This window comes from Clupea harengus, chromosome 11, assembly GCF_900700415.2.
Source record: "Clupea harengus chromosome 11, Ch_v2.0.2, whole genome shotgun sequence".
Classification (NCBI taxonomy): Eukaryota; Metazoa; Chordata; class Actinopteri; order Clupeiformes; family Clupeidae; genus Clupea; species Clupea harengus.
The window spans coordinates 12,666,823-12,688,853 of NC_045162.1; the positions used below are offsets into that span (position 1 = coordinate 12,666,823).

Here is a 22,031-nt window from a genome sequence, read left to right on the forward strand (position 1 = left end):
GCAATAGAACAACAAGCACCAAAGGCCCGATAGCTCATCCTGTCAGCATTTCATGGGCCCGACCCGATACGTACTGACAGGCCCGACAGCCCGCGGCCCGTGCTAAAAAGTTTTTAACGAGGCTCTCCAGGCTGAAAGCGGTGCTTTTATGACTTGTGAAAGTGGCTGGATGCCGCTAGAAGTGTGCCATCACCCACCGTTAACGAGAAGCGGAGCTGACGTTCACAAACGGCCCCTCTCCCACCACCGCTGCCTTGCCCCCCTTTAAACACAGGTGAGCGGATGCAGCCTGTCCAGCTGGATCATTGAGAGGCCTCGTGTCTTTGGAGAAGGGGTGAGGGTGGCTGGGGTGAGGGTGGCTGGGGAGAAGGTTGTGTCTGGACGACTCCCCATCCGTCGACTCAGTTGGTCTTTGTTTTGATTATTTCGCCCAGGCAGAGGAATGCCCTTTAAAAACAGGTCCAGGATTCTAGGTTTTTCAAGGTTAATTAAGCTTACGCTGAGAACTAATGCTGCCGACCTGCCTGTATCCTGAGACTATCAACTGTGAAGCATAACAGTGTTATATTGTTTTCACAGCCATTTATTTATGTAACACCTCTAATAATGAATGTCGTCTCAAGGCACTTTACAGAATCCCTGTGTGCAAGCATAAATGGCAGGGAAATTTTTTTGAGCATAAGTCATTTCTGAGGCAGAGTGAGATGGAGTGGGGGGTGTTGACCAAAGGCCAACCAGTGAGAGAAACTGAATGAGGAGAGGAGTGGTGGCGGTGGGAGGTGGGAGGGGCGAAGCAGGGGAGAGAGATATGCGCTCTCAGCATGTTTGGGAAGGGGGTGAGACTGACACGCTGAGTTTGAGATCGGTGGATTTTATGATGCAACTATGTGACCAGGTGATGCGCAATGGCAATGATGACACATGGTTACCTCGCCTATCCATCATCGAGTGCCCATGTTTTCCCCCAAGGCGATGGAGACTATTGGCAATCAGAAGGATGTTGCTGCTGCCACGGCAACAGATGCTTACCTCCGTGGTGTAATTAAAGCTGAGCTAACCTGTAGGACGTCCAGGTAGATTTTATGCTCAGCAATGTAAAAACAGAGGCCTGCACAATGTCAGCAGTCGTGTGTAAAAGTAAAAAGGCCATTGCACCATTGAGTTTCCCGATTTTGAGTCTTGGTTAATTGGATGCAGAGCAACTCAGGTGCTAATTTGGGAGAGTTTCCTACATCTTTTGTGACATTAGAGCCTCATTAGAAAGGTGAAAGTGGTTCATTCTGAGTGATTTATGGCTCTTGAACATCACTTAATATGATTAATGTGGCCACTCACTGTGCTTAGAAACCAGCACCTGAATGAGGAGATCGCATAAGCCATGTGCCTGGGTTGAGTCGCCCTTAAACACACTTAAAACTGTTCTTTTGGACGAGAACAGGTTTTGTGACACTAGGCAGAGTTCTGCTTACATGCTGTCTGCTATGGTGTTTGTACTGTAGATGCTCAGAGGTTGACCTCTGTTACAGCCCAAGGCTCTTTACATACAGGAAAAAGGTGTTGGTTTGGGAACCTTCCACCAAATACAACAAGGTGGCAGCCAACCAGCCGGGACCAGGAGTTGCCCTTTAATGACAAGTCCTTTGTCCTAAGTCCTAAGGCAGCACCTGGCTATGTTATTTTGTGTGAGGGAAAGGGCTTAATGTGAATTATTTGAAGGAGAGGGGAGGGGAGTCTATGTTTCAGGGAGTTTCAAAGCAGCTAATTCACTGACTATGCCTTTAACCTCCAAGCTGTTCCTCGGTGGCTTACAGTAGAGGATGCTGGTCATAATGGGCAGCACCCAGTTGATGTGTGAGCCTCTGTGAATCAGGGAACTGACTCAAAGAAGACAGTGAACTCTGTGAAGCTCTGTCAGATCATTAATAGAAAATGGAAGAAACGTCTGAGTCATTAGTCCAATCCTACAGGAAGCTGAATTCAGTGAATCACATTAAGCTACATCAAGGAAAATTATGAGATCTGGAACAGCTTGTGAAAATCTTCATTTCTCATTCTATGTGTGTCCAATGTATGGCATACATTCAATGCTGTTTAATGTATTCACTTTGTTTGCTATGTGTATGTCTTGTTTGTTTGAGCATTTGTCTGCTTTGGTTTGTTCGAGCATTTGTCTGCTTTGTGTATGTCTTGTTTGTTCGAGCATTTGTCTGCCTTGGTTTGTTCGAGCATTTGTCTGCTTTGTGTATGACTTGTTTGTTTCGAGCATTTGTCTGCTTTGGTTTGTTCGAGCATTTGTCTGCTTTGTGTATGTCTTGTTTGTTCGAGCATTTGTTTGTTTTGCCACAAGACCCGCAAAATGCTCTGAAGGACATTAGAAGGTGGCACCCATTATGCCCACCCATGTCACTGCCCACTCGGTCAGACAGCCACGTAGGCAATGATGCAGTAATGAGAAGTCCCCATAAAGCAGCCCTGACAGAACAATAAGCTGACTAAGGGGACCACATGACAGGATAGTCAGCATGCTCCTAAAACACACAAGAAGAGTGTGAGGTCATTTTATCTACCTCTACGTGTTACTAACTGTAACCTCAATATGGTAAATGTACTGTATATTTTTTATATTTTATATACGGTTAAAAGTATATACTTATACATATAGTAGCGCATACTGTGTAAGGAAATTTGATAGTAAGTGGAACTGCAGTAGTGCTGGAAAAGAAGCTCATGAATGCACAGCTGCATCAACGGTTCTTGCTTCCAGGGGGGAATGCCAGGGTATCAAGTTCAGTGATAGGTAGATGATGGTTGCTGGCAGTTGTGTCAGATTTTACCTGTTCATCCGTTTGTTTATTTTCTTTTTCTTTTAAAATGTGCCTCAGGGGCACATCTCACAGCAGCTGTTTACTGAAGCGCCTTCATCTCGGATTCATTTGATCTTTATGTATTTGTGTTTGAGTGTGTGTTTTTTCTTAAAAGTGGTGGTGGTGTGTGTGGGGGCAGGGGGGCGGTGTAGGCTGACTCCTATTTGTGATAAATAATGCAGATCCCGTTCTATTTGAATGTCATGTTTAAGAAACAAACAAAACCTTGGATTAGACCGTGTCAGAGGTGTGCCTGGGAGTTTTTTAGTTTTTTCCATCTTGATCACAGTTGCCTAAAGCCCGGTATACACTGTGCGACTTTGGGCTGTCCCAGACCAAAGATGACCAATGTGAGCGAAACAGTGGTCCTAAGTGGCACTGTGAGAGAGGTTCAAAAATGGCCGTTGTCATGGTCTTGCAACCAAAATGGGACAACATTCTTACGATGACCATTTCACAATATGACTGCTGCTACGACGTACGTCTACTAACCAACCGAACGTCTACTAATCTACTAACAAACAAAATAGAATGCAGCATAAAACAGACTGAAGCTATTCAACAAATATGGCCTTGGTTTGGCGTTGGTTCTTTGGCCCTGTTGGCATACAGTACAATTAGACAGGAAAGCCAAAGGTCTTGTACAATAAAAAGGCAGACATCCACACACTGCTTAATGCTACCAACACAGAGTTCTTGCCAACAATCTTGCCCAGGTTTGCCCTTTTAAACTTTTCCCGCCGACTTCTGCTCTTCAAAGCAATTTATCCTCCGCAGTAAATGGCATAGTGTTCATAGGCATACAGACATCTGATTGCTTGTGTAATTTAGCCTGATATTTGCTATCGACAAAATATCCTCATTTGTACGAACTTTTTCCCTAGGGCCATTCTCTCCTACCCAACACAATTTCAGTTGCAAAGTCTCATCTACCTCAAACCTGTTTGATCCACTCAAACAAGCTCACACGCTGACTCATTCAATGAGCTCCAACTTGTGGGTTTGTTGGAGAGGAGTGCTCAGACATTGATTTCTTTTGGGTCTCCGGGTTGCTGGATGCAGACTCTGAGCTATTCCAAGCTCACTGTGACCATCATTTTAATGAGGAGGCTCGTTAAGATCAGGATCACAAGGTGGATGTGGAGAGAAGGCCCTGCTGATAATTGCACACCAAAGTCAAACCATACTCAGTATGGAAGTGTCCTGCTGTCTATCTGTTTGACTCTCTCTCTCTCTCTGTCACACATACACGCACACATACGAACGCACGCACGCACGCACGCACGCGCACACACACACACACACACACACACACACACACACACACACACACACACACGCAGACTCTCTTGCTCCCTCTCTCTCTCTGTCTTTCTCTCTCTCTCTCTCACTCTCTCTCTCTCTCACACACACACACACACACACACACACACACACACACACACACACACACACACACACACACACACACACGTGTGCCCTGTTCCAGTGTCTGTGCCCAGTCAGACATTCAGAGCAACCCTCCCAGCAGGAACTGTGGGCAGGGGATGTGGATGTCTTGGGCTCCAGGCAGACAAACAGACTCTCTCCCAGGAGGTCTTGGTCCCTGGAGACGCCTCTACTGCTGCCACTCTCACTCTCCGGATAGAGCGAGGAGAGGTGTTCTTTCTCTCCATCCTTCCATAGGCTGAGATAGAGAGAGGAGAGCTCTGCCTTTTTGCCATATCCTGCAGTCCGGTCTGTCCATCTTACCTCCCTTCTGCTAATCCTACCACAGGCTGTCTCTCCATGTTACCAAAGACTGAAATGAAAAGAAGAGAAGGGTGTGCTTTCTTTCCATCTTTTCTTTCTTCCTCCTTTCTTTCTGCCCATCCAACCACAGGCTGAGATGGAGAGCTTTTGCTTCATTTTTATTATTATGACAGATCCTTGACTCAGGTTGGTATGTAAACATCTTAAATTGGAGATCAGAAACATGGTATTACTTGAACCTGGTGTGAGAATTTGCTGGTATTGTAAACATCATAAATACATTTTTAAGAAGCGAGTGAAGTGAGCAGACTTTGTCACCTGTGGAGTATGTATTCATGTTGTGTCAGAATAGGTTTGAGCCGGTGGCTGAGGCAGAGCTGGCAGCCGTAGGGAGAGACAGAAAGAGACAAGGACAGAGAGAGACACGGAGAGAGGGAGAGATTGAGAGAGAGATACAGATTGAGAGGGAGAGATACAGACTGAGAAGGAAAGATAGCGAGAGAAAGTGATATAGGCTGAGAGCGAGAGAGAGAAAGAGAGAGAGGATAAAAACAGCACTATGGGTCAGAACAATAAGAGAGGTTGCATTGCCAGAGCTGACAGCTTGCCTCTGCCGAGCCTCTTTGCGAGCTTGTAGTGTCAGCTGCCACCTCTTGTAAAAAGCCATGCGTGTGAGGGAGAGGGGGAGAGAGAGAGAGGTAGAGGGAGAGAGAGAGGGAGGGAAGGAGAGGAAGAGAGAGAGAGAAATAAAGAGGTGTAGACAAAAGACAGAATACGTGGGAGAGCACGGTCATTTTTGCCAGGATGAGAGGGAAATAGGAGAAAGAGTGATGGTGCTTTTTTAGGTCAGGAATGTGCACAGCTGGCAAAAGTGAAATTATTTATTGGGGAAGAATACAAGGGATTTTTTTCCAGCCTAGGGATCATGTGTGTCTCTGAACATGAAATATTATTGGAAAAGTTTCAGTGGATGCTCACAATGGAAAGTCCCCCCCCACCCCCACCCTCTTGGTCTCTCTCTCTCTCTCTCTCTCTCTCTCTCTCCCTCTCTCTCTCTCTCTCTCTCTCTCTCTCTCTCTCTCTCTCTGTTTTTGCATTTCTCTGTAAGAGTCTTGCCAAGGAAAAGGCAATGCAAAAACCATTAAGTACACTATACACATGAAAAGTGTATAAGTGAGTTTGTCTCCTCTTTGTGGAGTGTCAGACTTTATTTTTAGAATACTTAAAATACAGTGGTACCAAATGTTTGCCAGCATTTCCACTGCTCCAAGCATATTTCTCTTTTTTAGCCTTGCTGTCTGCTTCCATATCACCGAAGGCCACTAACACTTAGCACTTTGCTTAGTCGCCATAATGTCATGTTTCCACGCGCTCTGTCACAGTGATTCTGCCTAGTCATCTTTGTCACCACGACGACCTACGGGGAAGATGGAGCGGAAGATACGCTTGTCTCCGGATGCCATGTCTCGACAGCGTTTAGCTCCGTCCTTCCCTGACAGGTTCGACTGCAGATTAGCGTCACAGAGGCTGGTGCTCAGCCAGGCCAGCACACAGTAGTAGGGTTGCAAAGCACATTACTGCCCAGGAGCAACAGCTATGTATGCATGGGAGGAAGCCATTTCCATATCTGGTGAAGTGCATGTCTTGTCTAGCTCAACTTCTCTGGCCCCTTACATAGATGCCTCTGCTTAAATTAGGCCCCTTTACATAGATGCCTCTGCTTAAATGTGGCCCCTTACATAGATGTCTCTTCCCCGGGTGTGATGTGTGGATGCATTGTGTGAAGAAGGCAGAAGCCTCAGCCCTATGTCCAGATTTCTCATGTACTTTTGAGTAGACAACGCATCCAGTGTGCTTGGCTGGTATTTGAGTGGAAGGTACATGTGTGTGTGTCTGTGTGCTTATTTGTGTGTGTTTGTATGTCTCTCTGTGTGTGAGTGTCTGTGTGTGTGTATTTGAGTGTTTTTGTTCTCTGCTGTGAATTGTTCCTGTTGTGAGGGTATTTTCTCTAAGTTGACTGTGAGCCTTCAGGCTTCAGTCAGTGATTTGAAGAAAGAAAAAGTCATTTAGCTGGAACTCCATGCCTTCAGCTGACAATCCAAATTGGAACTGAAGGGCTGGAGCTGTCTGCTGTCATAGTGGATCAATCGGACAGGAGCCGTGCGTGCGTGCATAACTGTGTGTGTGTGTGTGTGTGTGTGTGTGTGTGTGTGTGTGTGCGTGTGTGTGTGTGTGTGTGTGTGTTTGTGTGTATGTGTGTGTATGTGTGTAGCTGTGATAGTGTTTCGGATTGGATATGTGTTTGTGTGGGTATGTATGAGTGTGTGTGCAGGTGTGTGTGCGAGAGAGAGAGCGAGAGAGAGAGTGAGTGAATTCCTATGAAACAATGAAAACCATGTGTTACGCATGCTTGGTTCAGAGCACGAACGGCCACATGTAGTTGTAACTGATAAAGAACAAGTATTACAGTTTCTCCCCTGACATTGATTAAACCTCTAAAAACTGTATCTGTTTCTCAAAAGTACATATTTAGAAGTTTTTCTTTCAGGAAATAAACCCTCATGGCCTTAAAATGGCTTGGATGTAACTCTGTACCTTTGCCTCATTGAGTATTCACGGAGCTATGAATATTCATAATAGCTACACCTGGCGTCTTCTCTGGTAGCTCTTGTTTCAAAGTAGCCTTATGCTAATGATATGCAAAGCACCACCCCACAAGTTGATTGGATTGGTTCTTTAGGTACAGTATGTGACGTATGCAACCCAGGCTGTCTGATTCTGTGTTTTCATTGGTAAACTGCAGTTCTAAGGTAGAAATACTCAAATACTATTTTGCCCATGATATGTCGTGTAACATATACAACAACAAAACATCATATGACCACACTACGTAACACCATACATATTTAAAATAAAGTACACTGTACATGATGAAAAGACAAGTAATATAATTACATTAGGAGTAAAATGCAGTAAGAATAGAGTGCAAGTTTTAGAGCTCAATCGTAGGCACATGAAAAGATAAATGTTTTTAAACTGGATTTAAAAATTGCTACATTTGGAGCAAATCTAAGAACTTCTGGCAGTGTGTTCCAGTTGCATGCAGTATAACAGCGGAATGCTGCTTCACCATGTTTGGTTTGGACTCTGGGCTCTACTCGCTGACCTGAGTCCATGGATCTAAGATCTGGGCCTGATGGTGATTAGTTTTATACCATATATTGAAGATTCAGTCTTAGGTTTGATCAGTCAGGATTCAGGTTTATTCTTATACAGTGGTGGCCACCAAGGGAGACAAAGCCTGAACGTCCACTCATAGCTTCACCTCAGACTCATCTGACTTGTTCCTTGGGGAACAGTCTGTTAAATACACTGACATTAAGGGGTGTCACCGTCTATTCAAATGGGCCATGCATGCAGGGTTCTTTGTCTCGACCTGGGGGGAGGTGAGACCAATGTCGCACCTCACTTACCCAGGTCAGAGACAAAGAATATTCACCAAGCAAAGTCCACTTATGGCTAGTTAAATCCAAATAAAAGTAATAATTATGACTAGGTATAATATCATTGACTTATTGACTATGGCATATTCTTATGACCTATGCTGGTCCCTTCATTCCCCCTTTTTAAGACTGTATGTCTTAAACATCAGATCATTTAACAATATTCTTTTTCTTGAGTGAGTGGCTTTGTTCAGTCTTTGTCTCATAAATGTGGCATTCTCTCACGAGGGAAGGCGAAACCCATGTTACAGAGTGCCCCACGCTTTTTCGCCAATTGTGTGGACCTCTGATTTAGGGACAAATTCCTTCACCGATGTTATATCAACATAACCATCCTATTTTTAGCCGTGAGAGCAGAGAAATATAACAGAAGTAATACATATATGTACATGGTACCCATTCGGAAAATGCAGTTTACAAGCGGTGAGAACACAGAACAAACTTAATTACACATGTTAACTCTAAGGTAAACTAAGCTAAAATGAAAGGTTAGGATTAAACAATAGTACAGAAGATAACGGATTATGGGAGATACATTATAGTGTCACAACATTTTAAAACATTTCCTTTCTGGTTACTGAGGGGTACATGACATGGAGCATTACTTTATTGTAATGTGGGTTGACGGTAATACGGTTAAGTGTGTGTCTCTGTGTGTGTGTGTTCGTGTGTGTGACTCCAGAATGTGTGTGTCTTTGATGGTGATGGTAATCGTTCCCGATTTTTCCGTGGTCCCTTGGAGTTGATCGTCTATGATGGTTGAAGGTGTGTGTGTGTCTTGACACTCTGTGTATTGTGTCTTGCCTTTGTTTAAAAGCAAGGGTTGACTTTCCTTGGGAGGGGGTAGGACGTGTGTGTGTGTGTTTGTGCGTGTTAGTGTGTGTGTGTGTGTCTGTGACGCTTGGCTTGTCTCAGTTGTTCCCCTCCTGTGGTCTTTGCTCCTTATGGGGTCATTCCACCTATGCATCTCTTAGCATATCAGGAGATTGCCATTTCTTTGAGGTGTCCCCGTCATCTCTTCTTGGTGGTGGTCATCGGTTCAGGTGTTGCCGTGGTCCTGTGGATTCCAGAGGTGTTGATCTGGGTTGATGGCTGTGGTCTGAGTTTGTCCTCATTTCGACGTCCTGGCCAGATGCTGCATGGCGTTTGTTTGAAGTTCAAACGATTCTGCTGTTCCTTCATCTGTTGATTTTCTGGAATGGTCCCCCTTTCGAGACCTTGGTGAGAAGCTGCTTCCTTTTTTGTCATCGCTATTCTCCATATTCCTAAAAACTGTCTGTAACGAGATCTCAGAAAAAGATAATACCGGCCAACACCTCCATGAGGCAGGAAGCCTGTTAGCATACTCAACACATCAGACAATAGACATTTGGTATTGGGTGTGAAAGACTGCAGACAGCCTAATCTCAGACAAAAGCAGGTTTGCTTAAATCACATCATCCTGTTACCTGCAAGGTCTGGGCATTTGCATCTAGAAGAAAAGGCCACAGACCCATACTAACCCAATAAACAACTGAGAGTTGGGATTTGAAAGAAGCTGAATGTTTGAAAGAAATGGAATGATTGAAAGAAAGAAAACGTTTTGAAATCTCCTTCAATTCAAACAATTTCACTTAAAGACAAAGTCAGTGGTCAAATGTAGGTTAAACAGTCCTGTAAGTTCATTCATTCATTCATACGACGGCTGGCCAGCCTACAGGCATACACACACATTCATTCGCTTGTTCAGGAGACAGGTGTGTCCATCCCTAAGAGAAAGGAATCAATCTGTTAACAGAGTTACGTTACAGTTAGTTAGTTAGTTACAAAAGTATCTCATAAAATCCATTTTTATCCAGATTCCAATGGCACTTGAATGCCAAACCATTTAAGGCATTCCTTAATTCATTAATTGCTCCTGGATCATTTGATGAATTAAGAAATTCAGCAGCTAAACCTGTTTTGAGAAAAAACACATTTTGCAGTTATCATCTTATTAAGGTCAATTCTCTCTGAAGCTCAACACCTCCCCCTTTTGATCTAACAGCAGTCGTCTGCTGCTGTAAGATCACGTACGGTTTCCGAAAAAAAAAAAAACATCTTATTTTCCATGTACCTTAAACCCATACACTAAGGATGCACTTTGTTCTGTTAAAAATATGCTTACAATTATTCATAATTGTAACACTTCATACAATGATTTTAGCATGGGTTAAGAAAATCAATGTGTAGGCAAAACAAAAATGTTTAAAGTCTCCACTCCTGCTATGTGGCTTTGGTGTGGTTCACTTCAGCTTAATGGGCCATCAAGGTCACAGGTGCGGCTGTGCCTGAAGTGTGAATTAAGTGGTATGCGTGAGAGCTGTCTAACTATTGTGTGAACAGACACAGTTTAACATCTGACTTTATCAAAAGCATTGTGAAATCTGGACTTAAAAGAATCTTATGTCTTGAATCATGACTGGTCAAATCCAAGAACTGAATCTCCACAATCTAATGTAAATAATTTACAAATTGACTTAGAACAATTTCTAAATTCAAATATTAAAATAAACCACTGTAGATCCTTTTTCCAAACACCCGTTATGACCACAAAACACTTCTATTCTCTTGGGAATAATAGCGGCAAAACTAGATTTGTGGAACAAATGTACAACCCCAGCTCAGACTGTGTTGCACCAGATGCCCGTGAAGACTTTTTTAGAGTCTGAATGGAACTTTTAGTAAGTCCGTGGAGTGTCTTTCAGGACAGCTCGTGGAGTCTCTTTATAGAGCTCGAATGGAACTTTGGTAAGTCCGTGGAGTGTCTTTCAGAACAGGGGAGAATTACTCCAATTTCTGGCAGAACACTCGAATATGGAGCTTCAAGGAAGCTCGAATTTGTCTATCTCCACACAGGGGGTTGCCTGTTGGAAATGACTAAAATCTATCGTACGTATTTTCCCAAGATTAGGTAAGTTTACTCACCAAAGCGTTGTGTGAAACCGGGGTGAAAAGGCATCTTACAGCAAACTCGAATCAGCAAATACAAGAGCGTATCTTTCGGTGAGGACCTCCATCTGATGGTGATTAGTTTTATACCATATATTGAAGATTCAGTCTTAGGTTTGATCAGTCAGGATTCAGGTTTATTCTTATACAGTGGTGGCCACCAAGGGAGACAAAGCCTGAACGTCCACTCATAGCTTCACCTCAGACTCATCTGACTTGTTCCTTGGGGAACAGTCTGTTAAATACACTGACATTAAGGGGTGTCACCGTCTATTCAAATGGGCCATGCATGCAGGGTTCTTTGTCTCGACCTGGGGGGAGGTGAGACCAATGTCGCACCTCACTTACCCAGGTCAGAGACAAAGAATATTCACCAAGCAAAGTCCACTTATGGCTAGTTAAATCCAAATAAAAGTAATAATTATGACTAGGTATAATATCATTGACTTATTGACTATGGCATATTCTTATGACCTATGCTGGTCCCTTCAGGCCCAAACCATTCAGTGATGTATAGAGTAGTCACAGCATATCAAAATATATTATGAAACTAACTGGAAGCGAATGTAAAGATTTTAGAACTGGAGTAATGTGCGCTGTTCTCTTGGTCCTGGATAAAACTAGCTATTAGCTAACTATTAGAATGCCAAGATTTGGGATATTGTCTCTCCGTTTTTAGAGCCAGAGAGTCAAAGTGTTTGCTAATGCTAATTCTCTGTTTTATCCTTATTTATTTGAAGACACTTTTGGCACGTCCCATTATTTATTTGTTCTAAACATTGACACAGTGAGTATATTGGGCTGTAGGCATCTGGTGAGAGAGACAGATATATTTGTATGGTAATCAGTGTTGTTGAACAGCATATAGAGGTTGAACAAAACTAATCCCCGGTGGACTCTACATGTCATAGACACTCTAAAGTAACACCGGCTTTCTAAATAAGACCTAAACCAATTAAGGACTGCTCCACTAAAAAAGCAAGCAAATTCATGCCATTTCTCTGTGGAAAGGAGTTCTGGGGAGTATTTGTTTTTTTGGTTGGTTCTGTAAGCTTGCCAACCATGATGAAAAGAGAGTTGATGTTTCTGTTAATCATCTTAGAGGTAATGTACCTGTCTATCCCAGCAAAGGCTTTATTTATAGAAAAATAGAGAATATAATAAAATAATATAAAAACAACATAGAGAGGGAGCCCATCTGATTGGTGTCACCAAAGGTCTTCATATACTCCTGCCATTAGTGAGGAACTCACCACACCTGCCTCCCAGTCCACCTGCTAGTAGGAAACAGAAGACAGGCACACAGAGTGGGCGGGGCCAGTGTTGACCTGGCAGGGTCGTAACACAAGTCAGTGAGCAGTGGAGAGGGAAGGGTATGCATACTGTGTGTATTAATACATGATTAATAAGTAGGAAGTATGTATGTGTGTGTGTAATGTAGGTTTTGTTATGTATAAATCAATGCACATTGTGTAGATACATTTGCTAACAGGGTGTATCATTGAGCTTCGAGCATGCATAAATGTGTCTGTTTTTGTGTGCTTTGTTTGCAAATCTACCCCCCCCACACACACACACACACACATACACAGCCTTTTTTCTCTGACTCTCCTGTTGCTCTCTCACTGATACAAATAAACACACACTTTTTCTTTCACAGCTCTCTCTCACACACACACACACTTTCATTCTGAGCCCATCATTTTGCCACACCAGCAAAGGCCTGCCTCTCCCTGCTCTGCTGCATTGTTAAGCCTTTCCAAGAAGAGGCTTCCGTGAAAAGCACAATAAGACAAGATGGCTGTCTTTGTTTACAGGATAAACCTCCTGCTTTTGATTAAGTGTCTCTGACAGGAGCAGAAGCAGCCTCTTCTCCTCTGTCCTCCTCCTTTCATCATATGAGAACTGACTCTCTCTCTCTCTCTCTCTCTCTCTCTCTCTCTCTCTCTCTCTCTCTCTCTCTCTCTCTCTGTAATACATTACAGTATTGCCAAAGCGCAACAAGTACATGATATTTGTGTACAATACAAAAGTAAAAATAAGACAAGTATATAACAGTAGTTAATATTAATTTTTGTGGGTTGAAGTGATTATCATAGTGCTTAGGGCTTGTCCGTCAGTTCATGAACATGCAGCCCTATCTCAACTGCTCCCTGCTCTCTCTCTCTCTCTCTCTCTCTCTCTCTCTCTCTCTCTGAAGGGCTCTGAGTGTGGTTAGTCTGCTCCGCTACCGGAGTTTCAACAGGTTTGCTTGGGTAACGCTGCTCTGCCATTGCCCCAACCTTGCATCAGAAAAGCACTGGGTTGTTTAGCTGCTGAATTTGACCGAACAACACAGGCATGCGTGTGTCTTCTGAACCATGTTTCTGTTTTCTGACCACTGTCCACATCTCCTGATTTCATTTAGCAAATTCTGAGAAATTGTCTAATTGTTTTGATTGTGTCCAGTCACACATGTTCTGTGTAGCTATAACGTCCATCTTCTTTGACCTTTGACCTTGGACCTTTGACCAGATGGTCAAAGAATATTCTTTGTGAAGTAGAAAATGGGTCTGAGCTATTGACTAGGCCCATGGTGGACTTGTTGAACTCATCCAGTCAAGAAGTGTTTACCTTTCTAGGGGGGGGTCACTGTAAACATTCAATTGTGAAAGACTAAGTGGTGTGTCTGTGTAATGAAGATGTTTTATAATGCTAATTTAGAAAAAATGTACTACCCAAAAACCTTACTACTTTCATGGTTCTAGTGATAATAACATCTCTGCTGAATCCCATACTGCCCCCTGTAGATTGGTTAGAAGAACTGCATTTGAGAATGAATTAGCGATGGTCCATTTGGTCCTCTGAGCCAAAGGAGCATCTAGTTCTTAGCAGATGTTTTGATGGGCCATTTGAGGTTTAGCTCTTGTTACATCATTCATATGGAATGTTTTTACCACTCTAAGAGCAATGTTATGACCTAATAAAAATGATTGGCAAATGGCCGCAAATGGTTGGGTCATTGTGCAATCACAGAACACCGTGCACATTACCCTAATGATTTTTTTCCTTCTCTCTCTCTCTCTCTCTCTCTCTCTCTCTCTCTCTTTATCTCTCTCTCTCTAACAAACAGCAGAATGATGCATTGTATAGGTGACAAAATTGCATTAATGAGAGCTATAAAGACAGAGATAGGTAGATAGAAAGAGAGAGGGGGGCAGAGGGAGGGAGAGATGGAGAGTGAGAAGTTGTGTTTAATTGAACCGCTGTGGATTACATCGGTGAAAGCACTCTAAATTCGGCCAGAGAGTGTGTGTGTGTGTGTGTTTGTCTGTCCATGTGCGTGTGTGCTCAGGTCGCTGGTGTTCCATATAATTGGCTTAATTTGTGCCGAGCTGAAGGGGCTGCATTAACAACAGGAGCGGCTGGCCCAAACTGCAGTCATGTCGTCTGTGCTCTCAGCAGGGTGCTGTACTGTACTGGGTTCATGGATCTTATTTGTTTTTCACTCACTGAAAGTACATGTTTATCTCTCCCTCTCTCTCCCTTCCTTTCTCTTCATTTCCTGCTCTCTATCAGTTGTTATGGTCTTGCTGTACTGAAATGGTGCATCTCAGTGTGTGTGTGTGTGTGTGTGTGTGTGTATGTGTGTGTGTGCGTGTGTGTGTGTATGTGTGTGTAAGCAATTTCAAGATAAAAGGATTCCAGCTGTCAACAAAAAGACAACAAAACTCACCCCAACAGGGGTTATAGAAAGTACAATTTGTCTTTGTGTGTGTCTGAAACCAATTGTTTTTTTTTATTCTTCTCTAAATTGTGAGCCTGTAACAACTCTGGTCTCTTGTCCCTCTGCTGCAGGTCTTTAAGAGGAAGGTGCTGGAGCTGGGGGAGAAGCTGCTACCCGCCTTCAACACTCCCACAGGCATCCCCCGAGGAGTGATCAATCTGGGGAGGTGAGGCTCGAACCCCCTGACACTGGCTCTCAGTCCTGGCCCAACAACCCCTGTGTTACACTGACATACGGTGTCTCACGCACCGTTTCTCACACGCACAGTGTCTCACACACGCAGTGTCTCACACACGCAGAGCCTCACACACACAGTGTCTTACACACACAGTGTCTCACACACACAGTGTCTTACACACACAGTGTTTCACACACACCCTCCACCAACACTCTGTGTGTCCACCAGCATGATAGATGGCAGTCATCAGAAACCTCTTCTGTTAGGGGGGGATATCCTGACCTCTCTGTAAAATATGGATCTATAACACAACATGTAGTTTTAGATTGCAGTCAGTGAGTTGTAACACTTATGATTGATAGTGATTTTGTTAGTGTGTGTGTTGATATATTCTTCCAATAACAGGGGGATTGGGGGACACTGCGGTCTCAGTCAGCTTATCTCTGCTTGGCATAAGGGCAGGGAGGTTATGGTCATGCCTCGTTTCTTGTTCTTCTGTTTCATGCTGACTGTACCTCGCCTTTCTATTCAGTCCCTCCACTTTTCTCCACTTTTTTGTTCACTCTCTCCACTCTCATTCCTCTCTCCTCTCTTTCTGCTTCTCCTCTTTCCCTCTCCTCTCTTCCCTTTTCTACTCCTCTCTTCTCTTCTTTTATATTTTCCTCTCCTCTTTTCTTATCTTATCTTCTCCTCTCCTCTCCTCTCCTCTCCTCCTCCCTCTCTTGTCTCCAGTATGGTAAATGGGCTGTATTTATGCAGAGCATTCTCTTCATTGCAGAACTGACAGCACTACACAAGGTCTTCCTCACTCTCATATACCTACAGTGATTGCAGTTGCACAATAGCAGGGAGCCGTGTCCATTGAAAGAACGCTGCTGTTCAGTGTTGCGCTCAAGGACACTTTGACGCAAAGCCATGGCTCACCGGTATTGAAATGGCAATACCTCAGATTTTCAGACCACTCAGCGACCGTCTCTTTATCTTCCGTGGTTTCTCATCTACCCCCCTTCTCTTTCTCCCCCCCCCCACACACTCTCCTCTCGTTCTTTCTTTCATTCTCTCTTCTCTTATCTTCTCCCCCTCATATCTATTTTTGCGAGAGGACACATCTCTGGCACCTCTGCCACCCACCTGTTTCCAATTATCCAGTGGGCTCAGGAAGACAGCTGCTAAATTTAATGAACTGATTTTGCAGCTAATTCCGGTTAGATCAGTAACCAGAGCCCCGCTGTACAGATGGGTAGGGAACAGCACCGCGCTTTAGTGCACCGCGGCTGTTTGAACAGACCCGCTTACCATACTCTTAATACAGGCAGTATCAATAAAACTGTTAAAACCAGATAGGCCACAATGTTCTCATAGATACACACATCCAGACACGGGTGTACGTACGCATACACATGCACACACACACAACTCACACTCACAAATGTCATTACACACACAGATATTCATATACACACACATGTACACACACACACACACAAACACACACATACACATGCAACCATTTTGGAACAAGGTGTCTCTGTTTTCTCCAGTACAGAAACTGCTCACAGCTAAACACTCACTTTATCTGTCCTGAAGCAAACGGTAATTTAGTTGCACAGAGACATGATAAATACAAGCACAGGTGCACACCGCATGCATGAGCTCACACAAGCACACACACATATACACAAAACACATACACAAACATATACATACACCTCCACACACACACACACACACACACAAATAGAGAGAGAGAGACTCACTCATACACACACACTCGTATATATAGTACATTCAGTACAACCCCATATAAGATATAAATACACTAACTTGTACAGCCAAAGCTCCACCAACACCCTGAATATTTTATGTACAGTATGCTGCATAGTAATGTTTCTCAACGTTGAATTTACAGCTTACATTTGCCAAGAGTGTGTGTGTGTGTGTGTGTGTGTGTGTGTGTGTGTGTGTGTGTGTGTGTTCATCCTGTTCGATGTTCTTGCCGAAACAGAACACAAGGGGTTTTTATTATGGAGATGGAGTATCACGGTGCCCTTTAAAACTAACATAGCTTAGCACGAGGGAGCATGGGAAATACATTTTTCATCTCTCATGTTTTTCTATCTCCCTTTTACTTTTCATTTGATGGTATCTGTCAGAGTAGCATGTATTTGTGTATGTGTGTGTGGTTGTGTCTGTTGTGTTAGAGAGAGAGAGTGCTCTTTGTGTGTGAGAGTGCTCTTTCGTTTGGATGTTTGTGTGTGTGTGTGTGTGTGTGTGTGTGTATGTGTGTGTGTGTGTGTGTGTGTGTGTGTGTGTGTGTGTGTGTGTGTGTGTGTGTGTGTGTGTGTGTGTGTGTGCCGAGAAAGATCAGTTGATAGGAAGATGAATGGAATGCAGTGCCAGAACTATTTCCCCTGGGCGTGGGCCTCCTCTCTCTCTCTCTCTCTCTCTCCCTCTCTCTCCTTCTCCCTCTCTCTCTCCCACCTCCCTCCATCACTGATTGATTTCCCCTGTAGTCTGGACGCCAACCCAGCATTACTTGCTGAAGCTAATTATCCCAGCCCAATTTCCATTAGCTTCATCACAGACTCAGGCCGTCCTCCAACCTCATCCCTGATCAGCTCATTCCTCAGTGTCCAATGCCAACAGTTTCTCTTCCCTGTCTTCTCTGGAGGATTGTCTGGAAATGTGGGCTTTAGGTATACCTCTCTTCTCTGGCGTTTAGTATTTTAAGTGTACTTCCCTTCTCTGAGAGGCAGTATGTGTCGTATACATTCCACCATTGGGATTTAGTATCATATGTATCACTTACTTCCCTTTGCTTGGACTTGGTGTTTTAGATGTACATACTTCCTCTCTCGCATGTTGTATTTATGTATAGTTTCCCTGGATGGGCTTTAGTTGGATATTTTATATATACTGTTCTTCTCCATCTGTCTATTCATATAGAGTTTAGTTGATTTTATATATGTTTGTTTGCATTATAAGCTTTATTGTTGACATGGATAGCAAGGGTGTAATGAGACACAGAATTCACGGTTCAGTCTATACCTGGGTTTTGGTGGTGACGGTTAGGTACGTTTTCGGTACAGAAGGGAAAATAAAAGCCATCCAAAAATGTTTTCAACATGGGCTCATTTGCCATAGTTATTATTGTAAGAGTTAAGGCACTCAAATGCTGGCATATTGTCTATAACAAAAAAAGAAATAGTACAAATGTCAGTAACTCCATTGCAAGACTCTGACTTTGACAGACTGTTTCCACAGGGCAGGCATAACAGACTGACTAATATGCACTCATGGAGGCACCTTGTAGCGAGGCTCAAGCACTTGGACCATACACTTTCTTTTTTTTTCTGTATTTTCTACAACCGAATATGGTCGCATATCCGCAGCCATAAATACTCTATAGCAGTAGTTATTACTTTGAATCTGCAATGACAGGCTGCCTGAACATTTTGCCTCCTACTCTGTTTTTGTCTCGTGTATCCACAGGCATATCTGAACAATGTTGGCATACAGTTTAACACAATTCGTTATACATTGAGCTTGACTAATCCAGCTAACCAGGCTAAACTGACTAGCATGCTAAAACTGGTGCACTGGATAGACAACTGGTGCACTGCCAAAACTTTCCAGGTAAAACATGCGCTCTAGTACTTCTGTTCTGTGCGTGCAAGTAGTAACTTTAGACATAGGCATACCAAACCGAGGAGGTCACACCAAACCAAACTACCTGTACTAAATGGTTTAGTGTAAATGCATACTGTTACAGTCCTAATGGATAGAGATTGTAAATGTATCCACCTCACATTAAGGAGATTGAAGTGTTCACTCTGCAGTTTCATAGGGCCTGTGTGAGATAAATCCAAGACGGTATTTAACTGTAGATAGGTTGTCTCCAAGATATATATTATGTCTCCATATTAACTGGTAGAATCGACATGCTGTTGGCTGCCAGGTGACCTGAGTCGATTAGCATTTTGCACATCAGCACATTCAGCAGTAAGATTTCACTCTGGTTGCCTATCTAATCATCAATATAAACAGGAAGGGATTGGACCTCCGTCTGTCTATCATGTAACGACCAGGTGTAGTTGCTTTTCACAGTTAAAGCACTGTCATGTCTAAAGATTGTTTTGTGAGTTTGCCAGTGCTTCGTCTATGCTTTGATCTGCTCCTGGAAGTGCTCTGCCATAGCCATATTTATTTGAGGAATCGGGAGGTTATTTTCTCTGTTCTTGGGTAAATCTGCGCTGGCCCCTCTAGGATTTCATTGCTATTGATCGTTAACACTGAGGCAGGAGGCAGTGTTGTGGTTGTTGCCGGGGCCGCCCGCATCGGCTCTGGCGCTCAGAGGAAACAAATAACCACGCTCCTATAGACAGCAGCCGTGGTCGGGCCACGGAGAGCCAGGCGTAAACAAACACCCTGAGACGAGGCAGTTACCCCGTTCAGTATTGGTGCATTCTTGTCTCTACTGCAGCTTTTATTACATTTTCCTTATAGCTGGGTCTTTGTACAGGACGTAGCCTACCAGAGATAGTCTCTGGTAGAGAAGAAGGGAGGAGAGAAACGTAACATTTCTCAGTGGTGTTCCGTTACATCCCCTCCTTTAGCAGAGGCTTTTATCTAAAGCTTCTAACAGTGAAGTACAGTTCCACATACAAAATCACTTAAAAAGAAATAGTTTGGAGGAATGTCTTATATCGTTTTGGCATGTGATCGTATGATAAGCTGGGTAAGATCCCTCGGTCAGTATCGGAAAATAAATCCCTTTAGGACGAAACAAGACCTGTTCGTCCTGTCGGGATTGATTTTCCTATACCGACTAGTGGATTATACATTATCCCTTACTTACATTATATGTTCCGTATGTGTGCTCTCTGATCATTGATGACCTTGGTGCTGTTTGCACCCTAGCTCTGCCAGATGAGCTTCATACATGATTCATTAGTCATTAGTGTGGTGGAAACCTCCTGTCTGACTTCATGCATGTATTTAAATGCCCTGTTCCACACCTGCAATTAACAAACGAGTGCAACCACTTGACTTCCTACCTGTTGGTAATCAGCATGTCTTATTTTAATTTACACAAGGTGGCATCTCATTTTGGTATTGAAATGGGTCATCAAAAAAGTGCATACCTTTTTGTGAGGCTGATGATCATATAAAAGAAGGTGTTCACGCTGTATGATGCGGTTCCTGTTGTGTATTGTTCCTGCTGTACACATAAAAGGTGTTCACGCTGTATGGTGTGGTTCCTATTGCAGTGGCACCAGTTGGAGCTGGGGCTGGGCCTCGGCTGGCAGCAGCATCCTGGCCGAGTTTGGGACCCTTCACCTGGAGTTTGTGCACCTGACGGAGCTCTCCAACAACCCCATCTACACCGAGAAGGTCTGAACCTCATTTAGGAATGATTTTTTGATCTTCAATATCATTATATTCTGCTGTATTTTTATTAAGGTCACTCTGAATATTTACAATTTTTTTGTTAATATTTAATGTTAATGCTTAGTATTTTACATTGATACATGCATGCACCTCTGTAGTGTATAGGAAAGCCCTGGTTTATACATTATATAAGTGTATGATGCACTGCATGTTACCTTGACATTTTGACATTCTGCCATTTTAATCATTTTGAATCATCCCTTGTTTTAGTTTTCTATGTGTGTATTTTCATAATGCTTGGTATAGGCAGGCAGACATTTTTTCACTATAATAAAATAAGTGGACATTGTGTTAGTGCACCCTCGGCTAGGAGTTGCCATGGGGAATTTAGGACTTGTGCTGACTTTGACTTTGTGCTGATGGGATTTTGCCTCCATGGTTGCCACAGGTGATGAATATCCGGAAGGTTCTGAACAAAATTGAGAAGCCGCACGGCCTCTATCCTAACTTCCTCAGTCCCGTCAGTGGAAACTGGGTCCAACGTGAGTACACACGCTGTCACACTGACATCCACAGTCAATGAAAAACACTGAGATTTAACAACCAAACAACAACAGAAAGATCTTGTTTTAATTAGTCAAGCTTCGTTTCTGCTTTCTTGATTGCTCTAAACACAGCTGAAGAATTTAAATACGTGCTAGGGGCAAGTGGAATCTTGTTTGTGTTGAACAGACAAAATGAGGACCACTTTAAGATAAATACAGGTTAAAAAAGGACGTGAGGGGAAGGTAGAAGACAATAGGAAGAAATTGCACCTTAATTGTCCTTTCACTCTTGATTAATGCAAATGCAGACCCACTGTTTACACACACACACGCGCACACACAAATACACACACACACACAGGAGTTATTTCCTAATTTCTTCATACACAGTTGGCACACCTATGGTTAATTTGCACTGGGTTTTGGTCATTTGCATGCTATAATGTAGTAGTATTGCAAATATTACATTTTGCCATCCAAAGAAAATCTCTAGCTTTTTCTCAAATCCGGCTGGGTCAGTATCATGTAATTGATTTTCATGTCAATTCCTTTGGTTGTTACCTGGAGGATTTGCTTTGGAGCATCAGAGGATGAGTGATGCCCTTGGTTTCCACGTGAACGGGGGTTTGTGGGTCTGCAGCCTCCGTACCAGTCGTTCATTCAGCTCAGTATCATTATCAGCCACAGACAGGGGCATGCGGGCCATTAAAACGATAATACATCCCATTACCTGGGGAAATTAAATCTCTCTGATTCACCTGAAACACAGAAGGAGGTGGCTGTGCGAAGCTTGGAAGTGTAATCCGAGTGCTTGCCATGTTAATTGTTATTGTAGGTGAATAGGTAATGAAGGCAGATATAAAACGGGAGAGGGAGGGAAGAGATAAAGAGAGAGAGAGAGAAAGAGGAGAGAGAGAGAGAGGGAGAGAGTGACGGAGGAGAGAGAAAGAGAGAGGGGGGGAGAAGGGATGGAGAGAGAGAGAGAGAAAAAGAGAAAGGTAGGACAAACCAGGACAGAACAAGCCCAGGCTTCATAATTCTAGTGGAGGTGTTCAATCTCAC

The 22,031-nt window shown here is 43.3% G+C and overlaps 1 protein-coding gene across 2 annotated transcripts in view; it reads left to right on the forward strand.

Moving 5' to 3' along the window:
• The window catches only part of LOC105898186 (mannosyl-oligosaccharide 1,2-alpha-mannosidase IA), a 200,585-nt gene that overhangs the window by 168,992 nt on the left and 9,562 nt on the right, over positions 1 to 22,031 (forward strand). The window contains exons 5-7 of one of the 2 annotated variants that reach the window (XM_031577072.2): positions 14,927 to 15,021; positions 20,301 to 20,427; positions 20,873 to 20,966. In XM_031577072.2, the coding sequence (XP_031432932.1) occupies positions 14,927 to 15,021; positions 20,301 to 20,427; positions 20,873 to 20,966 (316 nt within the window). The remainder of the gene's footprint in view (positions 1 to 14,926; positions 15,022 to 20,300; positions 20,428 to 20,872; positions 20,967 to 22,031) is intronic. The other variant, XM_012825204.3, reaches the window with a different exon arrangement.